Genomic DNA, 16,665 nt, shown 5'->3' with positions numbered 1-16,665 from the left:
GGCTGGTGAGAGTAACAGGACTGAATCCTGAATTCTACAAATGGGAAAAGGAGCTGAGGGTCAGTGAGATGTAAGTCTAGAGTATGGCTACAGTGGAATAGGCCAGGCTTATCTGAAAGCACAGCACTTTCCTCAGGCCCCACTGTCTTAAGCGTCCTCAGTCTCCATCCTGGCACTAAAGTTACAGACAAAGGGAGCAAGTGGAAGAAGAACCAGGAAGGGCCTGTAGCTTTCCCTGCTGGTGGGGTATCATGATGCCAGGACAGCAGTATCCCAGGCCATGTTCAGCCCCTCCCAGACAGTGGTCCCAGAAAAGGCCTTCAGTATCCAGAGTGGCTCAACTTTAAAGCTGATGAGAAGAAAATGGAAATAAAATGCTATAACACCCTCCCTGGCCTGAGGCCGTGGTGCCCTTGGATGCCCATAAGTGAGGGACATGAGAGCCAGCATAGCAGAATTTTTTAATGCATCTTTCCTTATTCCCTTGTCTTGAAGCCTTAAGTAAAATGATCGACCCTCCTGGTTTGCCACCCGAAGTTCCTCATCCCACTGCCCATGGGTCTGGTTGGTCACCCACCCTAGCACTCACAGTGATGAAAGTCACCATTAGGGTGACCCACCGAGGTCACTGAGGTAGTGTGGCAGCCTTGCACTACCTGGGATGGGAAGGATTTGCTAATGTTTCTACTGGAATCTGGGGAGGCAGAAACTCTACCTACTGGATGGATGCTCCTCATGTCTCTGACTCAGGTCTTCTTTGATTTCAGGTCACAGAAGGCAAAAGATATTTGGGAGGACATTTGCCAATTAGTGGATGAAATATCGATGAAGTACACAAAGTATGGCTGTTTTCCTCTACTGGGCTGGGTACACAGCTCTCTAGATTTGGTGGTCATAGAAGTCTCTATGGTCAGGAGCACAGAGCCTGGAGCGGGGGTGTTCTGAAGCAGAAAAAACAGATCAGTCTGCTTCTATCGGGTCTTAACAGTTTTCTAAGCTCCTGCCTGTGAGTCAGGCCACATTGTAAGGGATGCAGTCTGCCCTTGAGGACCTCACAGATTAAGAAACAGGCAAACCAGTAACCAAACACAGACTTAAATGGTGCCAAGGGTTAAAAGAAAAGTGCAAAGGAATTGCTTCCAACTTTAAGGAAAAAGCAACTATTCTTTTTTGAAAGTCAAGTGTGATGTCCTAGGGGATCTGAAATTTCGGACTAGATTTGAAGAATGGGGAAAGACAGGGTAACGTGAACAAACTGCAGATTTCTTGTCGAATGAGTGGTCTGTTTGACTAGAGAGTACAGTTAACTATGGGGAAGGTTGAAAGGTGAACTGGGACAGGACAGCATGGGGCCAAAACCTTTAAGGCTCATGATGCCAAGGCAAGGGACTTAAAATTCCTGCTGCGAGCATTTGGGAGCTATAAGTTGATTCTTGAGCAAGTGTCTAATATGATGCATGATGTCCTCCAGGTACCAAAGTCTGCTAACAGTGGTTAAAATGATTTGTAACAAAAACCAAGAGCAGCAAGGAGCATAGCTAGGGACCTATAGTAGCAAATAAAATAAAAATAATGTGGGTCAATGGACCATAAGACAGTGGAAGGAGAGAGAAGGGAGAGATGTGTGAAAGGCTGAAATGAGCTAGAATAATTTCTTTCAAAAGGCAGAGGAACCAGAGATCAAATTGCCAGCATCCACTGGATAATCGAAAAAGCAAGAAAGTTCCAGAAAAACATCTATTTCTGCTTTCTTGACTACGCCAAAGCCTTCTACTGTGTGGATCACAATACACTGTGGAAAATTCTGAAAGACATGAGAATACCAGACCACCTGACCTGTCTCTTGAGAAACCTGTACACAGGTCAGGAGGCAACAGTTAGAACTGGACATGGAACAACAGATTGGTTCCAAATAGGAAAAGGAATACATCAAGGCCATATATTGTCACCCTGCTTATTTAACTTATATGCAGAGCACATCATGAGAAATGCTGGGCTGGAAGAAGCACAAGCTGGAATCAAGACTGCTGGGAGAAATATCAATAACCTCAGATATGCAGATGACACCACCCTTATGACAGAAAGTGAAGAAGAACTAAAGAGCCTCTTAATGAAAGTGAAAGAAGAGAGTGAAAAAGTTGGCTTAAAGCTCAACATTCAGAAAACTAAGATCATGGCATCTGATCCCATCACTTCATGGCAAATAGATGGGGAAACAGTGGAAACAGTGACTGATTTATTTTTCTCGGTTCCAAAATCACTGTGGATGGTGATTGCAGCCATAAAATTAAAAGATGCTTGCTCCTTAGAAGGAAAGTTATGACCAACCTAGACAGCATATTAAAAAGCAGAGACATTACTTTGTCAACAAAGTCTGTCTAGTCAAGGCTATGGTTTTTCCAGTAGTCATGTGTGGATGTGAGAGTTGGACTATAAAGAAAGCTGAGCACCGAAGAATTGATGGTTTTGAACTGTAGTTTTGGAGAAGACTCTTGAGAGTCCCTTGGACTACAAGGAGATCCAACCAGTCCATCCTAAAGGAGATCAGTCCTGGGTGTTCATTGGAGGGACTGATGTTGAAGCTGAAACTCCAATACTTTGGCCACCTGATGCGAAGAGCTGACTCATTTGAAAAGACCCTGATGCTGGGAAAGATTGAGGGCAGGAGAAGAAGGGGACAACAGAGGATTAGATGGTTGAATGGCATCACCGACACAATGGACATGGGTTTGGTTGAACTCCTGGAGTTGGTGATGAATAGGGAGGCTTGGCATACTGCAGTTCATGGAGTCGCAAAAAGTCAGGACACCACTGAGCGACTGAACTGAACTGAACTGAATTTCTTTGATATGAACTGGACATGGGGAAAGTGGGCAATGAGGGAAAAGGAGTGAAGTTACAAAGAATATTACAGTAGAAAAGAGGCCAGTTGAAAGGCTCATGCAAAAGTGGATAGGTGCCTATCTTCTGGTGCATGTGCCATGAGCATGCCTGTGAGAAGAGAGAGAGAGAGAGAAAGAGAGACAGAAGGAGATTTGGAGTGGGGGTGGGAGTATAGGGATGGAGCAAGAAGGTCCCACATCTCCATAGGCCTCAGAATCCTTCACTAAGTTATAGGAACCTCCAGGGTTCAGGAAATATCCCCAAAGCAAAAGAGTTGGAATGGGAGCAGAGAAACTGGCAAGCACTCCCTTCCTGGCTGCTCACTGGCTTTGTTTGCATACTTCCTCTCCAGCCCTAACCTGCGGATGTCCTTCATCACCTACTCCACACAGGGCAACATCATCATGAAGCTCACCTCAGACAGGCAAGTGCTATTTTAATCCGCCAAGGCAGGCATGGTGGGAGGGGTCACAGGAAAAACCAGGAAACTGAGGGTTCCATGAGACATCATAAGGACCCATTAGGTGCAGACTAGGCCATCCTGGACAGTCAGTGTCCACTCTGACCCCCAGTCCTGGCTCCCTCCCACTGACCTCTTGCTGAGCTGGCATTGGTAGACCCCATGGTGCTAGATATCTCCACCTCCTCTAAGCCCAGCCCTCCACTTGTCCTGTCCTCTCAGCCCTCTTCTCGTTCCTTAGAACTGGCTCACTCTGAGGACTCCTGGGACCTGGAGGAGCAGATGCGGGCCCCTTGCGAGCACTGTCCTGTGTCTGCTCCTGCTCTGTGTCAGTCTCCGCTCTGGGCCATGGGGGAAGCGGGGAGGCAGAGGCAGAGCCAGGAGGCAGGGATGGGCATGCTGAAGTGCTAGAACTTCAGTGGATTGATCCCTTGGTGGATCTCTGAGACAAGGGAGCCCATGAATGTGGTTCTGAATAACCAGGCTGGGCTGGGGTCAGGAGGGAAGCATGACACACCAGCATCCTAGGTGTGCCCAAAGGCCTGGAGGTGGCAGATATGGAGCTCATGAGTAACCAGGAGCTTAAGATGCTCATGGTGCAAATGACTGAAACCCAGAGAGTGTGGGGGTGTCGGTACATGGAGACAGCCTCCCCAGGCCTGGCTCCCAGGAGAAGCAGGGACTGGGGCTTCCTGTTCAGTGCGCTGGGGAAGGCATAGTTTTGTGAGTCCCTGTGGTCTGCATTATGGAAAGAGAGACCTGAGTGAGCATAAGCTGCAAGCAGCAAGTGAGGGGGAGTTGTCAGGCAGGTGGAAGAGAGAGAGACGGGGGGCCTCTGGTAGAGGAGCTGCCCGTGGGGGAGAGGAAGACCGCTGACTCCTTTAGACAAGGGATTCAGTCTGAACCAAGCGACCTGTGGGGGAGTCTCCTAAGGGGCTCCCAGTCCTCTCTGGAGAGTGGAGATGAGGCTGTCTTTCTCAAGGGAAAGTGTCAGAAGAGGAGTGGGGATGAGGGGACGGGAAAAGGGTGATGGAGTTTTAAGAAGTTAAGGGCTTGGTGGGGACGCAAGCAGGCTAGTGTCCTCCTCATGCATGGAGCTGGGAGTCGAGACTGAGCAGGTGGCAGGGAGGGCAGTCCAAGAAAAAGGCTGGTGGATCAGAGTTCCAGCATATTTGCAGGTGTTGTCAACGAAACAGAAATCCTCCCAAAAGTGGCAGGACGAGTGGGATGGGCAGGGCCTGGTTTGGCCTCCAGTGGCCCTGGTCACAGGCCTCCTCAGTTCCCATGGTAGGTCAGGCAGGGCAGGACCAGGGGCTCTCAGATTGCAGCTCATGGCAGAATTCCTTCTGCTTGAGGCAAGAGCCAGCCTTCAGGTGCCACGTTCTCTAAGACGTGCTGTGACAGGTCAGCCCATCACACAGGATAAACCTGAACCTAAGCCCCACCCCCTGGCCTGTCCCAGTCCCATCCCTTGTAACCTGCATTAGCAGAGGCCAACAGAGATCCCTGTGGCAGCCTGGGGTCACTGCTCTTCAGTCCGCATGGACACTCCTCAGGCCTCTTCCCCATTTATGGTCTGGTCTCTTCAGTAGCACATGAAGCCCAGGAGTCCTAGACTCTAATAGAGCAGATTGACTATTTCCGTTAGCATCAATCCAGTGAGAGAAGCAGCTTGGAGGGACCAAGTCCATTACAGGGGTCTGCGGCAGGGGAGGTGGGGTCAGGGCAAGAGTATCAGCAGAGTGACTTCCTAAACTCAGGCTTCCCTGTTGGAAGATAACGCCCTTACTAGGGACCCCTTAGGTGCCAGCAGTATGGCCAGTCATAATGGGGGTGCCAGATCCACCTATGGATAGATAGTCAAAGCAGGATCCTTGCTGAGTCTCTGAGGTTTGGGTGCCTGAGACAGGGATGAGCATGTTGAAAGGCAGCCATATTCATGGGACCAGCAAAGCAGCATCTTCCATACTCACTGAGTAGGGGTCAAAGCAGGATTAGGGTTAGTCCTGACAGCATCAAAGACATGGGCAGAAGGGTCAGGACAGGATCACTTGTATCCTCTCTGGTCCAGACAGGTCTGGTGCCAGGACAACTGGGGCTGTTTTGTAGTCATCAACATTTATTCCCCCTCTACCCTCTTTTCCGATATGTTTTTAGAACAAAAATACGTGATGGTCTTAAAAGACTTCAGAATATAGTGCCTACAGGAGCCACAAACATGCAGGAAGGATTGAAAAAGGTACGAGACAACTCTGAAAATTTATTCTGCTTAGTCAAGTTCTTAAGAGTATTATTGGTTCATCCGCCAACATTCTTTCAATTTGTTGCAGGCAAATAAACAGATTCAACAAGCTACCTCAGGAAGTAAGTTGCCCGCTGACATCACTGTGCTCAGATGGGACAGAGCCAGGCCAGGCCTCAGCGAGGGCTGGTGCAGACCCTCCTCGGCCAGCTCCTAGCGCTGACTCCTGGAGCGAGCTCCTTGCCCACTCTGTGCTGCAGGTTCCTCCTCCCCACAGTGAGGATGAAAAGCTCCCCCAGGGATGTTTCTGAGAACCACAAGGGGTCATCCGTTACATTCCTGGTTCTTACTAGATATCAGGTGCTTGACCTACAGTTGGGCTGCATGAAAAGGCAGAGAAATTCCAGGGACAGTGAGTGAGTCAGCAGAGTTCAGTTTAGGGAGCAGAGACCTTGGCGTCCCCCTGGCTGCCCACGCTCTGTCCACCACGGTCCTGGCTCTGCCTCCTTTCCCTGCAGCCTCTCCCCTTTGGTTGACTCTCGTCCTGTGTCAGTGTTTCCAACAGTGGGAAAGGCTGTGCTCGGCCCAGAACCATCGGCATGTAGACTGTAGGTTTGCAGCCCTCATCAGGAAAGATGCAGAGGCTTCTGGGGAAAGGCAGGGAGCTGGGCGGGGGCCGCTGCTCAGGCCTCTGGCAGTCAGTCTGGCTGCTCCTCTCTGAGCTCAGCTGAGAGGCTTGTCCTTGCCAGGGAAGTAGCTGCAGTTGCCATTCAGGATAAAGGCTGTCCACCTGCCCCTAGTGAGGGTCCACCAGGAAGAGATCTGAGCCAGTCTCAGGCTCCTCATCTGTCACGTAAGTCCTAGGCTAAGTCCTCTGTCCCTCCAAGCGCTCTGGGTGGCTGTTCTGGGGTCAGGGTGTCCCCTCCCCAGGAGGAGGAGGTACAGGAGCAGAGCTGCAGGCCTGACAGCCTGGGGCAGGTCACTTCAGGTGCCTTGCTAACCAGGCCATCCCTTGCTTCCTCTCTAGACAAGAATACTTCCAGCCTGATTATCACCCTAACTGCAGGGCCACTGCTACCAAGGACATTACAGGACACAAAGAAGGAAGTGAGTCCTGTCCACCATTACCAGTTTTGTACTCCATGTGTCTGGGTGTTTCCACTCAAAACTTTTTTCTCTTAGGCTCAACAGGCTCGGGACATGGGGGCCAAGGTTTACTGCGTGGGTGTAAAAGACTATGAGAGAGATCAGGTAATTCAGAACAGATAACCAAGTGCCACGTTTGAGCCCAGCTGGGGAAAGTTTTCAAAGGCAGCTGCCCCAAGGTCACCCAGACAATGGCCCTCGACCCCAGCCCAAATGTTTGGACAGCAGGTAGTCATGGCAGATGAATAGCAGGTGTTGTGTAAACCTACACACCAGAGGTGCGGGTGGAGTTGCCACTCTCTGAGGGTGGGGTTTCCACTCTCTGAGGGTGGGCTGCTGACAGACACCAGGGTGTGGCTATTGGAGTCCAACATGGCAGGAGGCAAGAGTATGTCTCCTAAGATGAGACTGCTGTGTTCTCAACTCCTGGCTGTGTGACAAGCATCTCCTCTCTCTTGTAGTTGAATGATATTGTAGAAAGAAAGGACCAAATGTATGGGACAGAGGAATTCAATTCTTCAGAATCATTTGTTACGTCGGTGAGTGTGGGCTAAACATGAGAGGGGAGGTGGGCTGTCTTTTCCCCGTGTCCCTGCTATCAGTCTCCCTGACCCTGCCACCCCTCTGCCCAGCTCGTGAAAAATTCGTGTATGGAAGCCATGGCTGGGGACACACACTTTGTCTGTTTAGGAGGTAAGACCCAAGTCACAGATCTAAACAAAAGTGCTTGTGTGTGTGTGTGTGTGTGTATGTGATGCAGTCAAGTGGTGTGGGTGTTCTGATTGTGGCATATGTGTATTAGTGTGTTTCTGTATGTCGCTTGATTGTGTGTGTGGTGTCTGTGTGGTCTGAGTGGATTGTATATGGTATGTGTGTGTGATGTGCATGACAGTATTGTGTGAATGTGTGATGTGTGTGTATATATGACACGAATGTATGGAAATCTGTCCAGCATGGAAGTGTGCATTGATATATACCTGTGTGACTGTATGACATGTGTATGCCAGGTGTTTTGTGTGGATGTGTGTAATTACTTTTATCTCAAAGATTGATTGAGAGGTTATTGACATATAGTTCTGTATGATTTTAAAGTATACCACATAATGGTACAGACTTACATATATATATTGCAAAACGGTGACCATAAATAACTTTAGTTTTTAAAATATAAAACCAAAAAGTTTCTTTAAAAAATTAAATATATATTGATGCTTAAAACTCTCAACAATACTTACCACATGAATTCAAACTACCCATAAAAACATAATACATCAAGATTAATTAGGGCTCACACCAGAAATGCAAGCCTGATTCAATATATAAAATATCAATGTGATTTTCCTCATCGGAAAAGATGGAGAAGAAAAACATGATTATTTTGGTGGATAAAGAAAAGAATTGGACATAGTTCATGGACATAGTTCAGTGTCATGGTAGTAACAGAGCCTAACAAAGGCATCCAAGGAAGCCATGTCTCCCTCAAGAGGGTCTCTCCATCAGTGTGGGATGATCCTGTGCAGTTGTGTTTCTATTAGAAGCCTTCTCTCTGAATGAGCTGTGTGCATGCCAGTTTGTGCATCCATATCACTGGGATTTGTAGAGTTGAGATGGATGATAAGCACAAGCTTCCACTGGTAGCAGCACCCAGCTGGATGCAGCTGGATACAGACCCAGGAAGCTGGTCCTGGCTGTGGTGCTCTGAACTGTAAGACTACAGTGCAGAAGGCTGTGGTCAGACAGAGCAGTGCTCATATCTGAGCTCTGCTGCTCATAGGTACAAAACCGGGGCAAATTATTGAGTGTCTACCAGCTCCAATTTCATCTCTAAGCAGTTGAAATAACAACACCCACCACCCACTATCAGATCTGCAGTGGAACATAGAAGCAATGGAGTTCACAATGACTGCACAGGATCTGGAAGCCGGTGACCCTCACCAACAGGAGCTGGTACTAAGACTTTCATCACTGACCCCTGATTCTTCCCCTACCTCTCCACTGGGCTCAGGTAGGGGAGGGAAATGGTTAAAGAACATCTAGGGTGAAAGCATCTCCAGCTGAGCCCACTGTGGGTGGAAGCTCTCTGACTTCTCCTATCTCTGACCCTGTGACCTGTGCAAGGTGTGGACTTGGAGAGAGACCCCACGCATGTGCAGGGTCTTTTCTTGCACATCCCAGTTTGCAAGCAACCTGGGAGCTTCCATTCTGTGATCATGTCCCCAGGACACACACAGGCCTGCAGACCTCAGGGAAGGATGCCTGTTGTCATTCATGCTCTGTGGTGGCCCAGCAAGGGTGACAGGTGCCTGCTGCACACCCTCTGCCAGTGAGGCCTAGCGGTGCTGCTCTGACCTTTATAATCGCTGTCATCTTGTCAAAAGCTGCCACACTGCATGATTGCACTGGGATAGAAAGCTCAAGGCAGGAATCTGGACCCTAAAGAAAGTAGAATCTGTCACTCTGTATAAATCAGTGGGCTGGGTGTGAGGAAGCCTGGAGGGGGTGAGCATGAGACTCGTCACTTCTTCAGCCTCTCAGGCTCCCTCCAGGACTAAGTGGAGGCCTCTGGTGGCCTCCCTGCCTCCAGGCCTGTGCTCCACCTCATCCTCTGCACAGGGCATTAGGGGCTGAGAAGGCCACTTCCCTAACCCACCTAACCATGGAGGCTGAGGCCCCCACGCTGGATAACCAGACCCTCCAAGGACCAGCCTCTGCTCTTAAGTTCACCTGCTGCAGAGGCTGGTAGGTAGGGGCCTGGGCTTTCTGGAAAACCTCGTTTAACTTTACAGGATCCAGACCACCCAGGTTTGAGACTTCACTCTCAGAGCACCTTAATCCGAAGGCATTCCTCAGCAGCTGGCTCCCTTGGTTTCCCACAGCCCTTGATCTCTCATTAGTTGCTTCTCACCCGGTATGAAGCATGACTTCTGCTTGGCTATGTCCATATCTTTATTTTTATCATTCAGTAAATTCTTTTGCTTCAGATTTTATGGATCATTTCAAACCCCCAGCAAAGTAGAAACAATTGTTTAGTGGGCAGTCCAATCTCCACCACCTGGATTTGCAATTGATATCTCACTGTATTCCCTTTCATATTAATCTGTCTAGCTCTCTTTCTATGTCTCTCTTTATCCGTCCATCTTATTTTTTGATACATTTCAAAATAAATTACAATCATCAGACTACTACACCACATATCTTTAATTGGGAAACAATTTTATTAAGATTTCTCTTTTTGAAATGCAGCAGAGCTAAGTGTATCATTTGATGAGTTCTGACGAATGCACACAGCACCAAAGCCCACGGAGACTCAGAGCATCACATTTGCACCTACAGTGTCCCCTCAGCTCCCTTCCCAGGCCATCCCACCCCCACCCCCCAGAGCCAGCTACTCCCTGATTTCTTCCTCCACAGTCTAATTTGCTGCTTTAGCACCTCTCCCCAGTGACTCTCAAGGATAAGCGTGGGCTCTGTTCTGGGGCGCTAGGCACCATGGTTTGAGGATTCATCCCTCCTGTATGTTACCGGCTTTCCTCAGACCTTGACCCCGGGAAGGGGTGCTGGAGGCAGCACCTGGTTATTCTTTTTCCTCTATGTGACCAGACCAGACTGGGTGTCCTCAAGAATACCAGCAGTGAAGACCATAGTGGGCGCCAGTGCAGAGCAGGGCTTCCCTCTGAGGTCCAGCGTCCAACTCTGCATCATGGCTGGAGACCCTCTGTGGGGGTGGGGTGTGGGGCAGGAGGACCTGTGGCATGAAGGATGGACACTCTGTGCCAAGAGGGACACTCCTGCAACCAGCCTGGGTAGAGGCTGCCCCTCCTCCAGGATAAGGTCCCTCCTTATCCCATCCCATTGTCTCCAGAATTAACCACAAAGAGCTCATCTTTTATGCGAAAGTGTTAGTAGCTCAGTTGTGTCCAACTCTTTGCAACCCCGTGGATTATACCCCACCAGGCTCCTCTGGCCAAGGAATTCTCCAGGTAAGAGTACTGGAGTGGGTAGCCATTCCCTTCTCCAGAGTATCTTCCCAACCCAGGGATCTAACACAGGTCTCCTGCATTACAAGGTCAATTCTTTACCAACTGAGCCACTAGGGAAACCCTTTTATATGTAGATTCTTACCTAACTATACTTTACAAGGATATTTTTACATTCATGGCATCTTGTAGTACACAGTGTTTTCCAACCTTCTACACAGTATTTCATTTTATGGATGGACCAGTTTATTTCATTACTCTCCCTTGATCAATATTCAGATTGTTGCTAATTGGTAGATACTAGAAGTTATACTATAGGACCATCTTGATAATTACCTCTCTGAGCTTGGGAAAGGACCGGAAGTTGACCTGCCACTGTAAGGGAAAGCCAGGTCACAGTTGATCAGTGTCGAGTTTCTCTCAAAGTGGCTATGCCAAGTAGCATGTGGTGCTCCAAGACCTGCCCTCTCCAGGGCAGGTCACGTCCATCTGTGTACCCTAGTCAGTCTCAAGCAAATCAAATGCCCTCTTCCTGGGCATCTGCTCATCTTCATCTCCTGCTCATCTCCATCAGCCTTCTCAGGGAGAGGCCTGCCTTCCCAGCTCCTCTCATTGGAGCCTGTGGGTGGCCTGGTATATACATTTTCTTTCAGAGAGAAAGCTCTCCATTCCAGAAAGGATTAGTCTCCCTTTGAGAGCCTGTCAGTCCTTCTGCCACGTGAGAGCTGGTGGGCAGTGGACTGTATGTGGAAATGCAGCAAATGTAGCCCTGGAAGCTGATTTTAGACCTTCTTGTCATTTCATTTTCTTCCTGTGGTTGATACTGTTGGAAGAATTGGGGTGCTGAGGTAGGGGTTTAGGAAACAAAAGGAGCAGCTTTCTGGATAAAGCAAAAGTCCTTTACCTTGAAATCTCTTCTGCAAAAATATTAAAACCATCACCCTGTCTTCCACTTTGGAGACTTGCCAGAGTTCATAAGCCCTTCTTTGAAAGCAGCAATGCCTGGGACAGAGGGACTCCACTGCAAAGGTGAAGCAGCACCTGGGCTGGGCTGAAGGCAGCAGGAGATCCAAGGAAGAAGGAAGGCATGCAGGCAGAGGCCAAAAGCCAGTATGGCCTGTGCCCTGGACTATAAGTTGGCCCTGACCTCTGCTGCTGCCCTCCCTCATCTTCCACATGGAGGAAGAGGCTGGGCTCAATCTTCACCATGAGGCTGGGACTGCTAGGTCCCTTATGGGGGTTTCTGCTTAAAAAAGTCTGTCATAACATGTTAGCAGGCTAGTGTCAACCAACTGGCCAAGAATCTATTTACTTCAGAAGAGAATTTGCAAACCCCACCTTGACATGATGGGAGACTCAGGAACACCTAAAGCCGCAAGAATCAGGACTGCCAGGTCCAAGGCTGTGCTGGCATTTCTGAGGAATGTTTCTCAAGTTAACTGACCTTGGGTAAATCAAAGATATGCAATTGGAACTAGCCAAGCTGGGCCAGGATGCAGGGGTGGAGGCTAAAGACCATGGACTTGCAGTAGGATGACCTGCACTTACCCTGGTCAACTCCCCAGGGGCCGGCCCCCTACCTGCCCTCTCTGGATCCCCTGATATTTGTTTCAGTTGCCAGGAAACACCACTGGGGACCCAGTAGTCTGGCGAGGGGCTCTGGCCCAGAATTTCGTATCAGCGTCTACCACCCTGGCCAAAGGAAGTGCCTGGTGAATCTCTGTAGTGGGGGTAGAGCGTTGTGTGAGGCACATGAAGGGGCAGGAAGAAGGAGGGGAAGAATAGTCACTGCAGACTTCAGAACCACAGCTAAGACAGGATTTCACCCTCCATGGGGGATTCTCCTCTTTGTCTCATTGCTTGCCTCACCCAGGGCCTGGTTTTGCTCCTGGAGTCACCACCCTGCCATAGGCACAGAGAAATACAGAGAGGAGGAACAGATTCCCAAGTGTCAGAAAGTCCCACAGGCACCAGGTTTGTGTGCCCAGCTCAGACGAGGGTCAGGAATGTCTTCAGCCTGCGTTGTCTTGGTTCCTCTGTGATTTTCAGAGGCCAGCACAGTCTATACCACTTAGGGGAGAGCGTGGCTTTTCAGGGTCTGGATTTACACCTGCGCAGGGTATGAGACTGGGTGTCTTTTAGCTCAACTGTTCAGACAGGTTTGTAGCCGCACCCCAAGGTCTCAAACCCCAGCCCAGTAGCCTCAGAGTGGACACTCAGTGAGGATCTTGCACAAGAGCTAACCAGAGTTTGGTTCAGACAGAGCTGCTTTCTCATAGAAGTCACTTGGGAGTTCAGTTTTGGGTGAAATTCTGTAACTGTGAGGTCAGAGCGAAGACAGCACTGAACCCCTCCTAACACAGACCTTTGGATGTTACTCTTGCAGTAGCCTATGAAGTGACATTTTTTGCATCTGGCCTCGATCAAAAAAGGAAGGATGAAATTGTTTGCAGATATCATTTGGGCTCTGGCAAAGTCTTTGGTAAGTAAGTCCCTTGATAGCTCCAAGTAAGAAATATGCCACAACACACTGCATTCCCTTCACCCATCAAAGCCTTCAAAGCTCTTACTGCCCTCTCATTGTAGACACTTTAATGATAGCGGCAAAACTGACAAGAGGAGGGGGACTCAGCAGGAAGCCTGGTTAACTCTCCCTTCATATGGAAATCCTGAAAATAATCAATCCCTTAGCACCTTTTTTTTTTTTTCAGTTTTTTCTTCTTTTTTTTTCTTTTTTTTTTATTGAAGGATAATTGCTTTACAGAATTTTGTTGTTTTCTGTCAAACCTCAACATGAATCAGCCATAGGTATACAAATACCCCTTCCCTTTTGAACCTCCCTCCCATCTCCCTCCCCATCGCACTCCTCTAGGTTGATACAGAGCCCCTGTTTGAGTTTCCTGAGCCACATAGCAAACTTCCTTTGGCTATCTATTTTATGTATGGTAATGTAAGTTTCCATGTTACTCTCTCCACAGATCTCACCCTCTCCTCCCCTCTCCCCATGTCCATAAGTCTGTTCTCTGTGACTGTTTCTCCATTGCTGCCCTGTAAATAAGTTCTTCAGAACCATTTTTCTAGATTCCGTATATGTGTGTTAGAATACGATATTTATCTTTCTCTTTCTGACTCACTTCACTGTGTATAATAGGTTCTAGGTTCATCCACCTCATCAGAACTGACTCAAATGCCTTCCTTTTCATGGCTGAGTAATATTCCATTGTGTACATTTACCACAACTTCTTTAACCATTTATCTGTCGATGGACATCTAGGTTGCTTCCATGTTCTAGCTACTGTACATAATGCTTCAATGAACAATGGGATACATGGGTCCTTTTCAACACTGGTTTCCTCAGGATATATGTCTAGGAGTGGGATTACTGGGTCATATGGTGGTTTTATTCCTAATTTTTTATGGAATCTCCAAACCATCTTCGATAGTGACTGTATTAATTTACATTCCTATCAACAGTGCAAGAGTGTTCCCTTTTATCCACACCCTCTTCAGAATTTATTGTTTGTAGACTTTTTGATGAAGGCCATTCTGACCAGTTTGAGGTGGTATCTCATTGTGGTTTTGATTTGCATTTCTCTGATAATGAGTGATGTTGAGCATCTTTTCATGTGTCTGTTAGCCATCTGTATGTCTTCTTTGGAGAAATGTCTGTTTAGGTCTTTTTCCCAGTTTTTGATTGGGATTTTGATTGTTTGTTTTTCTGGTATTGAGTTGTATAAGCTGCTTATATATTTTGGAAATTAATCCTTTGTAGTTGTTTCATTTGCTATTATTTTCTCCCATTCTGAAGGCTGTTTTTTCACCTTGCTTATAGTTTCCTTTGTTGTGCAAAAACTTTTAACTTTAATCAGGTCCCGCTTGTTTACTTTTGTTTTTATTTCCATGACTCTAGGAGGTGGGTCACAGAGGATCTTGCTTTGATTTATGTCATCCAGGGTTCTGCCTATGTTTTCCTCTAAGAGTTTTATAGTTTCTGGTCTTACATTTAGGTCGTTAATCCATTTTAAGTTTATCTTTGTGTATGGTGTTAGGAAGTGTTCTAATTTCATTCTTTTACATGTAGCTGTCCAGTTTTCCCAGCACCATTTATTGAAGAGGCTGTCTTTGCCCCATTGTATACTCTTGCTCCCTTTGTAAAAAATAAGATACCCATAGGTGCATGGGTTTATTTCTGGGCTTTCTATCTTGTTCCATTGGTCTATATTTCTGCTTTTTTTGTGCCAGTACCATACTGTCTTGATGACTGTAGCTTTGTAGTATAATCTGAAGTCAGGAAGGTTGATTCCTCCAGCTCCATTCTTCTTTCTCAAGACTGCTTTGGCTATTTGGGATCTTTTGTGTTTCCATGTTAATTATTAATTTTTTGGTTCTAGTTCTGTGAAAAATGCCATGGGTAATTTGATAGGGATCACATTAAATCTGTAGATTGCATTTGATAGTATAGTCATTTTCACAATATTGATTCTTCCTACCCAGGAACCTGGAATATCTCTCCATCTGTTTATGTCACCTTTGATTTCTTTCATCAGTGTCTTATAATTTTCTGAGTATGGTTCTTTTGTCTCCTTAGGTAAGTTTATTCCTAAATATTTGATTCTTTTTGTTGCAATGGTGAATGGGATTGATTCCTTAGTTTCCCTTTCTGATTTTTCATTGTTAGTATATAGATAGGCAAGTGATTTCTGTGTATTGATTTTGTATCTTGCAACTTTGCTAAATTCACTGATTATCCCTAGTAATTTTCTGATACTATCTTTAGGGTTTTCTATGTAGAGTATCATATCATCTGCAAACAGTGAGAGCTTTACTTCTTTTCCAATCTGGATTACTTTTATTTCTTTTTCATCTCTGATTGCTGTAGCTAGGACTTCCAGAACTATATTGAATAATAGTGGTGAAAGTGGCACCCTTGTCTTATTCCTGATCTTAGGGGAAATGCTTTCAGTTTTTCACCATTTAGAATAATGTTCTTTAGCACCTTCTTTGAAAAGATAAACATTATTGATAATCCTTTGGCCATGCTCATTAAGAAAAAAATAGACTTGAAATTAAAAAAAGTGAAAGAGAATAAATCACAACTGGTATCACAGAGATACAAAAAGTCATAAGGGAATACTACAATCAGTTATATGCCTACAAAAATTGAATGAAAAATAAATGCATAAACTCCTAGAAACTTATAATTTTCCAAGACTGAGTCAGGAAGGAAATATGTAATCTGTACAGAATGACCACTAGTATTGAAACTGAATATGTGATAAAAAAAAAACTCCCAGCAAACAAAAGTTCAAGGAGAAATGGCTTTAGAGGGGATTTCTACCAAACTTACACAAAAGAACTAATACCTATCCTTATCAAGCTATTTCAAAATATTGATGAGGAGGAAACACTCCCAAAATCATTGTGCAAAGCCACCATTACCAAGCTAGCAAAGGAAAACAAGGAAAACTTTTTCACTACAGAAAAAGAAATTAAAGGCCAATATCTCTAATGAATACAGATGGAAAAAAGCTCAAAAAAATATTAGTGAACTGAATTCAAAAATATATAAAAAGGGATCAAACACCATAATCAAGTGGGACTTATTCCAGAGATGGGAAGAATGATTCAATATCCACAAATCAATGAATATAATTCACCACACTAACAAAGAAAAGATAAAAGTTATTATAGACCATCTCAATAGACAAAGCATTTGACAAAACTAGCATACTTTCATGATTTTTTTTTAAAAAAACCCTTATCAAAGGTGGTACAGAATGAGCACAGCTCAACTTAATGAAACCCATTCATGACAAACCCACAGCTGACATAATACTCAACAGTGAAAAGCTGAAAGCTTTTCTTTTAAAATCAAGAACAAGACAAAGATGTCCATTCTCATCACTTCTATTGAACATATATTGGAAGCCCTAGAGACAGTAAGCAGAAAAGAAAAA

At 46.3% G+C, this 16,665-nt stretch overlaps 1 protein-coding gene across 1 annotated transcript in view; it reads left to right on the top strand.

Moving 5' to 3' along the window:
- LOC139029650 (probable serine/threonine-protein kinase clkA) overlaps nt 1-16,665 on the top strand; it is a 33,135-nt gene that overhangs the window by 1,320 nt on the left and 15,150 nt on the right. The window contains exon 2 of the mRNA XM_070469838.1: nt 3,236-3,307. Within this exon, the coding sequence (XP_070325939.1) occupies nt 3,236-3,307 (72 nt within the window). The remainder of the gene's footprint in view (nt 1-3,235; nt 3,308-16,665) is intronic.

This window comes from Odocoileus virginianus, chromosome 7, assembly GCF_023699985.2.
Source record: "Odocoileus virginianus isolate 20LAN1187 ecotype Illinois chromosome 7, Ovbor_1.2, whole genome shotgun sequence".
NCBI classification, from domain to species: domain Eukaryota; kingdom Metazoa; phylum Chordata; class Mammalia; order Artiodactyla; family Cervidae; genus Odocoileus; species Odocoileus virginianus.
The sequence above is the reverse complement of the archived record's forward strand: the minus strand, read 5'-3'. Positions and strand labels throughout refer to the sequence as shown.